The following is a 12,055-nucleotide window of genomic DNA, read 5'->3' as shown; positions in this document are numbered from 1 at the left end:
CGTAGGTGGCGGCAGTGTGCGGTCGGCAGATTAGGGGTTAAACATTTTTAATAGAGTGGCGGCGATGTGTGGGGGCCTCGGTTTAGGGGTACATAGGTAGTTTATGGGTGTTAGTGTACTGTAGAGCACAGTAGTTAAGAGCTTTATGAACCGGCGTTAGCCCAGAAAGCTCTTAACTCCTGACTTTTTTCTGCGGCTGGAGTCTTGTCGTTAGATTTCTAACGCTCACTTCAGCCACGACTCTAAATACCAGCGTTAGAAAGATCCCATTGAAAAGATAGGATACGCAAATGGCGTAGGGGGATCTGCGGTATGGAAAAGTTGCGGCTGCAAAGTGAGCGTTAGACCCTTTCCTGACTGACTCCAAATACCAGTGGGCGGCCAAAACCAGCGTTAGGAGCCTCTAACGCTGGTTTTGACGGCTAACGCCAAACTCTAAATCTAAGCGATTGTTTGCAATAGCAGTTAACATACAAGGTAGTTTAGGTGTTAATATTATTGTGTGTGTGTATATATATATTTAGCTATTAGATAAAGATTAAAAAGGAATATATGTCTGTATATTTAAAAAACTGTTAAAAAAAAATGTTTTACGCTGAATCAGTGCTAAACCACCTTAAGGGAATAGAAGAGGGCAGGCTACCCTAGTTTCTTATCGAAACTGCACATGTGCAAACAGATTTCATACTCTATCTGCTTATTAGTTTGTGATTGGTTAGTAAGGGTTATTTTGTTCGGGGGGACAGGGAAATCAGTGAAAAGAGAAAACCTAAAATAATATGCTCATTTGACTAAATAAAGCTGAATTATACATTGCACAATTCTTCTCAGGCTATGAAGCTACATTTCTCTTACTTGGTGTATTCAGTCCACGGATTCATCCTTACTTGTGGGATATTCTCAATCCCTACAGGAAGTGGCAAAGAGAGCACACAGCAAAGCTGTCCATATAGCTCCCCTCAGGCTCCGCCCCCCCAGTCATTCTCTTTGCCGCTCTAACAAGTAGCATCTCCACGGGAGGGTAAAGAGTTTGTGGTGTTAGATTGGTAGTTTTATTTCTTCAATCAAGAGTTTGTTATTTTAAAATAGTGCCGGTTTGTACTATTTACTCTGAGGCAGAAAATGATGAAGATTTCTGCTGAGAGGAAAAAGATTTTAGCATGTTGTAACTAAAATCCATTGCTGTTCCCACACAGGACTGTTGAGTACCGGAGAACTTCAGTTGGGGGGAACAGTTTGCAGGCTTAACTGCTTAAGGTATGCTCAGTCATTTATTTCTAACAAGACCTGGTAATGCTAGAAGGCTGACAGAGATCCCCATGAGGGAAGGTAAGCCATTCTTTGAGACGCAGTATAGAAGGATGGCTTCAGTTAAGGGCTTAAATACTGGTAGACACTGTGATGGGCTAAATCGATTGTTTTATTGATGGAATCTTATATTTATTTAAGTGTTTGAAACGTTGTAAACACTTTTTGGGGTTTTTATTTCGCCTGGCATATTATCAGACGCCTAGTCTGACTCAGGAAGGCCCCATAACTCTGGACTGAAGAGGGAGGGGGCCTCATTTTCGCGCCTCAGTTGTGCAGTTGAATTTCAAGACAGCTCATTCAGCTTCATGTGTAGAGTCCTGAGAGTGCAGGAGGACATCAAGGAGGCTTATATTTCAGCTACAAATAACCCTAAGGGAAGGTAGGGCCGCAGCAAAGACTGTGGCACTGTGCTGTAGTGTGTTAAACCGGTTGTTTACTACAATTTGCTCCGGTTTGGTCAATAAGGGGTTAATTGATTTAAAAATGTGTGTGCAATCATTTCAAAGCATTAGGATCATGTGGTGAAATTTTCATAAAGATCGGATGTTTTTTGGTGATTTGGAAAAAAAGTGTGTGCTTTTTATTATTTAAAGACACAGTAACGTTTTTTCAAAAAGTGATTTTTTCTGTATTGTAGTGCTGTATAAGTCTGTTAAACATGTCTGAGACTTCAGATAGACCTTGTTCTTTATGTTTAAAAGCCATGGCGGTACCCCCATTGCATTTATGTGTAAAGTGTGCTAAAACATCTAAGCATTTTAAAGACCATCCAGTGACACTTAAAAATGTAGCCCAAGATGATTCTTTAACTGAGGGTAATGAGGATAGTCCTTCTTCCTCTCCCCATGTGTCGACACCAGTTACGCCCGCGCAAGCGATGCTTAGTACCCCTAGCGCATTGGCCCCTATTACTTTACAACAATTAGCAGCAGTAATGGATATTTCCCTCGCAGCATTTTTATCCAAACTGCCAGTTTTTCCAAGAAAGCGTGATAGCTCAGTTTTAAATACAGAGGATGAGCAATCAGACGCCTTGGATAATTTATCTGTAGTACCCTCACAAAACTCAGAAGTAGCAGTGAGGGAAGGTCTTTCTGAGGGAAAAATTTCTGATACAGGAAAAGTTTCTCAGCGGGCAGATTCTGATTCCTTAGCGTTTAAATTTAAGCTGGAACACCTCCGCGTACTGCTTAAGGAGGTTTTAGCTACGCTGGATGATTGTGACCCCATGGTGGTCCCAGAAAAATTGTGTAAGATGGACAGGTTTTTAGAGGTCCCTGTTTACACTGAGGCATTTCCGATCCCAAAGAGGGTGGCGGATATTGTGACTAGGGAGTGGGAGAGACCAGGTGTACCCTTTGTTCCCCCCCCCTATCTTTAAGAAAATGTTCCCCATAAACGACCCCAGGCGGGACGAGTGGCAGACGGTCCCTAAGGTTGAGGGGGCTGTTTCAACACTTGCTAAGCGTACAACTATACCAATAGAGGACAGTTGTGCTTTCAAAGATCCTATGGATAAAAAATTAGGATTGCTGAAGAAAATTTTTGTTCAGCAAGGTTTTCTACTTCAGTCAATTGCCTGCATTATTCCTGTAACTACTGAAGCGGCTTTTTGGTTCGAGGCCCTGGAGGAGTCGCTCCAGAGGGAGACTTCATACGATGAGGTCATGGATAGAATTCATGCTCTAAAGCTGGCTAATTCTTTTATCACTGATGCCGCTTTCCAGTTAGCTAAACTAGCGGCGAAAAGCTCAGGTTTTGCCATAATGGCGCGAAGAGCGCTTTGGCTCAAATCTTGGTCGGCGGATGTGTCGTCCAAAACAAAACTGTTAAATATTCCCTTCAAGGGGAAGACCCTTTTCGGCCCAGAGCTGAAAGAAATTATTTCAGATATCACTGGGGGCAAGGGTCATGCCCTTCCTCAAGATAGGCCATTTAAGGCCAAAAACAAGGCTAATTTTCGCTCCTTTCGCAACTTCAGGAGCGGACCTGCTGCAACCTCTGCTTTCGCAAAGCAAGATAACGCTTCCCAGCCCAAAGCAACCTGGAAACCCTTGCAGGGCTGGAATAAGGGTAAACAGGCCAAGAAGCCTGCTCCTGCTACCAAGACAGCATGAAGGGGTAGCCCCCGATCCGGGACCGGATCTAGTAGGGGGCAGACTTTCTCTCTTTGCTCAGGCTTGGGCAAGAGACGTTCCGGATACCTGGGCATTAGAAATAGTTGCTCAGGGGTACCTTCTAGAATTCAAGGATTCTCCCCCAAGGGGAAGGTTCCACAGTTCTCGTTTGTCTTCAGACCAAACAAAGAAACAGGCGTTCTTAAGCTGTGTAGAAGATCTCCTAAAAATGGGAGTAATACACCCAGTTCCAATTGCAGAACAAGGACTGGGCTTTTACTCAAACCTGTTCGTAGTTCCCAAAAAAGAGGGAACTTTCAGGCCAATCCTGGATCTAAAGATTGTAAACAAATTCCTCAGAGTTCCGTCTTTCAAGATGAAAACCATTCGGACAATCTTGCCGATGATCCAGGAAGGTCAATATATGACTACCGTGGATCTAAAGGATGCGTACCTACATATTCCTATCCACAAAGATCACCATTAGTTCCTAAGGTTCGCCTTTCTGGACAAACATTACCAGTTCGTGGCCCTTCCTTTCGGGTTGGCCACCGCTCCCAGAATTTTCACAAAGGTGCTAGGGTCCCTTCTGGCGGTTCTAAGACCGCGGGGCATTGCAGTAGCACCTTACCTAGACGACATATTAATACAAGGCTCATACGGACATTGTTCTGGCCTTTCTAAGGTCTCACGGGTGGAAGGTGAACGTAGAAAAAAGTTCTCTGTCCCCGCTTACAAGGGTTCCCTTTCTGGGAACACTAATAGACTCGGTAAAAATGAAAATCTTTCTGACAGAGGTCAGGAAGTCCAAACTGTTGAACACCTGCCGAGCTCTTCATTCCATTCATCGGCCTTCTGTGGCTCAGTGCATGGAGGTGATTGGTTTAATGGTGGCGGCAATGGACGTAGTCCCTTTTGCCCGAATTCATCTCAGACCACTGCAACTGTGCATGCTCAAGCAGTGGAATGGAGATTACGCAGATTTATCTCCTCAAATACAAATGGACCAGAAAACCAGAGACTCTCTTCTCTGGTGGTTGTCTCAAGATCACCTGTCTCAGGGAATGAGTTTCCGCAGACCGGAGTGGATCATTGTCACGACCGATGCCAGTCTGTTAGGCTGGGGTGCGGTCTGGAACTCCCTGAAGGCTCAGGGTCTATGGTCTCGGGAAGAATCTCTTCTCCCGATAAACATTTTGGAGCTGAGAGCGATATTCAACACGCTCCAAGCATGGCCTCAACTAGCGGAGTCCAAATTCATCAGATTTCAGTCGGACAACATCACGACTGTAGCGTACATCAATCATCAGGGAAGAACAAGGAGTTCCCTAGCGATGAAAGAAGTATCCAAGATCATCAAATGGGCGGAGGATCACTCCTGCCATCTATCTGCAATTCACATCCCAGGGGTAGACAACTGGCAAGCGGATTTTCTAAATCGTCAGACTTTTCATCCGGGGGAGTGGGAACTCCACCCGGAGGTTTTTGTTCAGCTGACCCAGCTATGGGGCATTCCAGAATTGGATCTGATGGCGTCCCGTCAGAACTCCAAACTTCCCCTTTACAGATCCAGATCCAGGGATCCCAAGGCGGCATTGATAGATGCTTTAACAGCGCCTTGGTCATTCAGTCTAGCTTATGTCTTTCCACCGTTTCCTCTTCTCCCTCGGCTAATAGCCAGAATCAAACAGGAGAAGGCTTCGGTAATTCTGATAGCGCCTGCGTGGCCATGCAGGACTTGGTATGCAGACCTAGTGGACATGTCATCGGTCCCACCATGGAGACTGCCATCGAGGCAGGATCTTCTACTTCAAGGTCCTTTCAAGCATCCAAATCTAGTTTCTCTGCAACTGACTGCTTGGAGATTGAACGCTTAATTCTATCTAAGCATGGTTTCTCTGAATCAGTTATAGACACTCTGATACAGGCCACAAAGCCTGTTACTAGGAAAATTTACCATAAGATATGGTGGAAATATCTTGGTTGGTGTGAATCCAAGGGTTACTCATGGAGTAAGGTTAGGATTCCAAGGATATTAGCTTTTCTCCAAGAAGGATTGGAGAAAGGCCTGTCAGCTAGTTCCTTAAAGGGACAGATATCTGCTCTGTCTATTCTGTTACATAAGCGCCTGGCAGCTGTACCAGACGTTCAGGTGTTTGCACAGGCCCTAGTTAGAATCAAGCCTGTTTACAAGCCTGTGGCTCCTCCTTGGAGTCTAAATTTAGTTCTTTCAGTTCTTCAAGGGGTTCCGTTTGAACCTTTACATTCCATAGATATTAAGTTATTATCTTGGAAAGTTTTGTTTTTAGTAGCCATTTCTTCTGCTCGAAGAGTTTCTGAATTGTCTGCTTTGCAGTGTGATTCACCCTATCTGGTGTTCCATGCAGATAAGGTTGTTTTGCGTACCAAACCTGGTTTTCTTCCAAAGGTGGTTTCTAATAAGAATATTAACCAAGAAATCATTGTTCCTTCTCTGTGTCCTAATCCAGTTTCTAGGAAGGAACGACTTTTACACAATCTTGACGTGGTTCATGCTTTAAAATTCTATTTAAAAGCAACTAAAGATTTCAGACAAACATCATCCTTGTTTGTCGTCTATTCTGGTAAGAGGAGAGGTCAGAAAGCGACTGCTACCTCTCTTTCCTTTTGGCTGAAAAGCATCATCCGATTGGCTTATGAGACTGCTGGACAGCAGCTTCCAGAACGAATTACAGCTCATTCCACCAGAGCTGTGGCTTCCACATGGGCTTTCAAGAATGAGGCTTCTGTTGAACAGATTTGTAAGGCAGCGACTTGGTCTTCACTGCATACATTTGCCAAATTTTACAAATTCGATACTTTTGCTTCTTCGGAGGCTATTTTTGGGAGAAAGGTTTTGCAAGCAGTGGTGCCTTCCGTTTAGGTTACCTGACTTGTTCCCTCTCTTCATCCGTGTCCTATTGCTTTGGTATTGGTATCCCACAAGTAAGGATGAATCCGTGGACTGAATACACCAAGTAAGAGAAAACAGAATTTATGCTTACCTGATAAATTACTTTCTCTTACGGTGTATTCAGTCCACGGCCCGCCCTGACATTTTAGTCAGGTTCAAATTTAATTTAAAATAACTACAGTCACCACTGCACCCTATGGTTCTCCTTTTTCTCCTAACCGTCGGTCGAATGACTGGGGGGGCAGAGCCTGAGGGGAGCTATATGGACAGCTTTGCTGTGTGCTCTCTTTGCCACTTCCTGTAGGGATTGAGAATATCCCACAAGTAAGGATGAATCCGTGGACTGAATAAACCGTAAGAGAAAGTAATTTATCAGGTAAGCATAAATTCTGTTTTTTATGCTGCTTTCAATTTATGTTTAATATCCCTTTAATGTAAGTCCCTGAATAGTAGTCGCTTTTCAGATTAGGCTGTACTGCACTACTAGAATATTTGTATTTTACTTGCACAGTTCAAATAAATATACTGCAGTACAAAATAGACTGGAATAACATGTTACATACTTGAAAGGATTTATTATCTTATATTAATGGGAACAAATAACGGTGTATCTGTGTAAGCAATGCTTCTATTGAAATGTTTTTTTTTCCCTTTTAGCTTAATGACAGCGTGTATGAGATACCAAACTTCTCGCCGGCCATTAAAGGCATTTTATGGGAACACTGGCCAATGGATACTGGTGTCTTCTGTGCATATGATGAGGATAAAGTCTATGCATATGTCCTTCATAATGACACAATACAAGGTAAAATAAATCGTTTTTAGGGGAAATTATTAAACTTACCACACTTCTATCATGCATTAAAGAGCACCGTTTACACGTTAACCTTTTCCATGCAAAAACATTTTAAAAAAATGTTTATTTTGAAGTTTACAGGCATTGCACAACTGATCTTTGTAATAGAAGCTCATAAAGAAAATGTCAATAGCTCTAATTGGTGGACAGTGATACTCCTCATAAAAATAATCAATCATGTTCATTTTTAAGCACGTGAACATACATACATTAGACATATCCTTTTTTCAGATGTGAATATACTTTGTTCCTTTAACAATTCACATGTATCTCTTGTCATTGGCTCACCAGATGTATTCTCCCAGTAGTGTGAATGTGTGTGTGTATATATATATATATATATATATATATATATATATATATATATATATATATATATATATATATATATATAGTATATACATACAGGGATGGAAAAATATCACTATAGTTTAAAACTTATTGGGGAAAAGTTAGTTACTAGTCCACTCAGTGTTAAAGATGAGAAAAAATGACATATTTTACTTGTCCACTACAATTACTTTCTTACAAGCTGTGTGTGTGTGAAAGAAAAGGCTACCGTACATGTGATAATTTTTTATTTCTTCTGTTATGTGTGATCAGTCCACGGGTCATCATTACTTCTGGGATATAACTCCTCCCCAACAGGAAATGCAAGAGGATTCACCCAGCAGAGCTGCATATAGCTCCTCCCCTCTACGTCAGTCCCCAGTCATTCTCTTGCACCCAACGACTAGATAGGATGTGTGAGAGGACTATGGTGATTATACTTAGTTTTTATGACTTCAATCAAAAGTTTGTTATTTTAAAATAGCACCGGAGCGTGTTATTACTTCTCTGGCAGAGTTTGAGGAAGAATCTGTCAGAGTTTTTTTACTATGATTTTAACCGGAGTAGTTAAGATCATATTGCTGTTCTCGGCCATCTGAGGGAGGTAAAGGCTTCAGATCAGGGGACAGCGGGCAGATGAATCTGCATTGAGGTATGTAGCAGTTTTTATTTTCTGAATGGAATTGATGAGAAAATCCTGCCATACCGTTAAAATGACATGTATGTATACACTTCAGTATTCTGGGGATGGTATTTCACCGGAACTACTCTGTTAAAGGTCACTAATCCTTTTTAATAACTATTTATCATGTTAAACGTTTTTGCTGGAATGTAGAATCGTTTACATTGCTGAGGTACTGTGTGAATAAATATTTGGGCATTATTTTCCACTTGGCAGTTTTTTTTACTTTAATTGTGACAGTTTCGTTTCTCTTCACTGCTGTGTGGGAGAGGGAGGGGCCGTTTTTGGCGCTCTTTGCTACGCATCAAAAAATACCAGTCAGTTACTTTTATATTTCCTGCATGATCCGGTTCATCTCTGATAGATCTCAGGGGTCTTCAAACTTCTTTGAAGGGAGGTAAATTCTCTCAGCAGAGCTGTGAGAATTCTTATAGTGACTGTGAATAAAAACGTTGCTTTGTATTTTTTATGTCAAATTTAATTATTGTTATTTTACTAATGGGAACAAACCTTTGCTAAAAGTTTTGTTGTTTTAAAGTTTGATGCTATAACTGTTTTTCAGTTTATTATTTCAACTGTCATTTAATCGTTAGTACCTCTTTGAGGCACAGTACGTTTTTTGCTAAAAAAGATTATAACCAAGTTGTAAGTTTTTTTGCTAGTGTGTTAGACATGTCTGACTCAGAGGAAGATATCTGTGTCATTTGTTCCAATGCCAAGGTGGAGCCCAATAGAAATTTATGTACTAACTGTATTGATGCTACTTTAAATAAAAGTCAATCTGTACAATGTGAACAAGTTTCACCAAACAGCGAGGGGAGAGTTATGCCGACTAACTCGCCTCACGCGGCAGTACCTGCATCTCCCGCCCGGGAGGTGCGTGATATTTTGGCGCCTAGTACATCTGGGCGGCCATTACAGATAACATTACAAGATATGGCTACTGTTATGACTGAAGTTTTGTCTAAATTACCAGAACTAAGAGGCAAGCGTGATCACTCTGGGGTGAGAACAGAGTGCGCTGACAATGCTAGGGCCATGTCTGATACTGCGTCACAGCTCGCAGAGCATGAGGACGGAGAGCTTCATTCTGTGGGTGACGGTTCTGATCCAAACAGATTGGACTCAGATATTTCAAATTTTAAATTTAAATTGGAGAACCTCCGTGTATTACTAGGGGAGGTCTTAGCAGCTCTCAACGATTGTAACACCGTTGCAATACCAGAGAAACTGTGTAGGTTGGATAAATACTTTGCGGTACCGGCGAGTACTGACGTTTTTCCTATACCTAAGAGACTAACTGAAATTGTTACTAAGGAGTGGGATAGACCCGGTGTGCCGTTCTCACCCCCTCCAATATTTAGAAAGATGTTTCCAATAGACGCCACCACTCGGGACTTATGGCAAACGGTCCCCAAGGTGGAGGGGAGCAGTTTCTACTTTAGCTAAGCGTACCACTATCCCGGTGGAGGATAGCTGTGCTTTCTCAGATCCAATGGATAAAAAATTAGAGGGTTACCTTAAGAAAATGTTTGTTCAACAAGGTTTTATATTACAACCCCTTGCATGTATCGCGCCGATTACGGCTGCGGCAGCATTTTGGATTGAGTCGCTTGAAGAGAACCTTAGTTCATCTACGCTAGACGACATTACGGACAGGCTTAGAGTCCTTAAACTAGCTAATTCCTTCATTTCGGAGGCCGTAGTACATTTAACCAAACTTACGGCTAAGAACTCAGGATTCGCCATACAGGCACGTAGGGCGCTGTGGCTAAAATCCTGGTCAGCTGATGTTACTTCTAAGTCCAAATTACTTAATATACCTTTCAAGGGGCAGTCTTTATTTGGGCCCGGTTTGAAAGAGATTATCGCTGACATTACAGGAGGTAAGGGCCACGCCCTACCTCAAGACAAAGCCAAAGCTAAGGCTAGACAGTCTAATTTTCGTCCCTTTCGGAACTTCAAAACAGGAGCAGCATCAACCTCCACTGCACCAAAACAGGAAGGAGCTGTTGCTCGTTACAGGCAAGGCTGGAAGCCTAACCAGTCCTGGAACAAGAGCAAGCAGGCCAGGAAACCTGCTGCTGCCCCAAAGACAGCATGAACCGAGAGCCCCCGATCCGGGACCGGATCTAGTGGGGGGCAGACTCTCTCTCTTCGCCCAGGCCTGGGCAAGAGATGTTCAGGATCCCTGGGCACTAGAGATCATATCTCAGGGATACCTTCTAGACTTCAAATTATCTCCCCCAAGAGGGAGATTTCATCTGTCAAGGTTGTCAACAAAACAGATAAAGAAAGAAGCGTTTCTACGCTGCGTACAAGATCTGTTAATAATGGGAGTGATCCATCCGGTTCCGCGGTCGGAACAAGGACAAGGGTTCTACTCAAACCTGTTTGTGGTTCCCAAAAAAGAGGGAACTTTCAGGCCAATCTTAGATTTAAAGATTCTAAACAAATTCCTAAGAGTTCCATCGTTCAAAATGGAAACTATTCGGACAATCTTACCCATGATCCAAGAGGGTCAGTACATGACCACAGTGGATTTAAAGGATGCTTACCTTCACATACCGATCCACAAAGATCATCACCGGTATCTAAGGTTTGCCTTCTTAGACAGGCACTACCAGTTTGTAGCTCTTCCATTCGGATTGGCTACGGCTCCAAGAATCTTCACAAAGGTTCTGGGTGCCCTTCTGGCGGTACTAAGACCGCGAGGGATTTCGGTAGCTCCATACCTAGACGACATTCTAATACAAGCTTCAAGCTTTCAAACTGCCAAGTCTCATACAGAGTTAGTTCTGGCATTTCTAAGGTCGCATGGATGGAAAGTGAACGAAAAGAAGAGTTCTCTTTTTCCTCTCACAAGAGTTCCATTCTTGGGGACTCTTATAGATTCTGTAGAAATGAAGATTTACCTGACAGAGGACAGGTTAACAAAGCTTCAAAATGCATGCCGTGTCCTTCATTCTATTCAACACCCGTCAGTAGCTCAATGCATGAAGGTGATCGGCTTAATGGTAGCGGCAATGGACATAGTACCTTTTGCACGCCTACACCTCAGACCTCTGCAATTATGCATGCTAAGTCAGTGGAATGGGGATTACTCAGATTTGTCCCCTACTCTGAATCTGAATCAAGAGACCAGAAATTCTCTTCTATGGTGGCTTCATCGGCCACACCTGTCCAGGGGGATGCCATTCAGCAGGCCAGACTGGACAATTGTAACAACAGACGCCAGCCTACTAGGTTGGGGCGCTGTCTGGAATTCTCTGAAGGCTCAGGGACTATGGAATCAGGAGGAGAGTCTCCTTCCAATAAACATTCTGGAATTGAGAGCAGTTCTCAATGCCCTTCTAGCTTGGCCCCAATTAACAACTCGGGGGTTCATCAGGTTTCAGTCGGACAACATCACGACTGTAGCTTACATCAACCATCAGGGAGGGACAAGAAGCTCCCTAGCAATGGTGGAAGTATCAAAGATAATTCGCTGGGCAGAGTCTCACTCTTGCCACCTGTCAGCAATCCACATCCCGGGAGTGGAGAACTGGGAGGCGGATTTCTTGAGTCGCCAGACTTTTCATCCGGGGGAGTGGGAACTTCATCCGGAGGTCTTTGCCCAAATACTTCGACGTTGGGGCAAACCAGAGATAGATCTCATGGCGTCTCGCCAGAACGCCAAACTTCCTCGCTACGGGTCCAGATCCAGGGATCCGGGAGCGGTTCTGATAGATGCTTTGACAGCACCTTGGAACTTCGGGATGGCTTATGTGTTTCCACCCTTTCCGCTGCTTCCTCGATTGATTGCCAAAATCAAGCAGGAGAGAGCA

General features: G+C 43.2%; 1 protein-coding gene across 1 annotated transcript in view; it reads left to right on the top strand.

The window, feature by feature from the left end:
* Positions 1-12,055, top strand: part of WDR19 (WD repeat domain 19) — a 296,764-nt gene that overhangs the window by 112,836 nt on the left and 171,873 nt on the right. Inside the window, exon 16 of the mRNA XM_053704050.1 lies at positions 7,018-7,165. Within this exon, the coding sequence (XP_053560025.1) occupies positions 7,018-7,165 (148 nt within the window). The remainder of the gene's footprint in view (positions 1-7,017; positions 7,166-12,055) is intronic.

Source organism: Bombina bombina, chromosome 2, assembly GCF_027579735.1.
Source record: "Bombina bombina isolate aBomBom1 chromosome 2, aBomBom1.pri, whole genome shotgun sequence".
NCBI lineage: Eukaryota > Metazoa > Chordata > Amphibia > Anura > Bombinatoridae > Bombina > Bombina bombina.
Note: the sequence above shows the minus strand (reverse complement) of the source record. Positions and strands in the feature narration are given on the sequence as shown.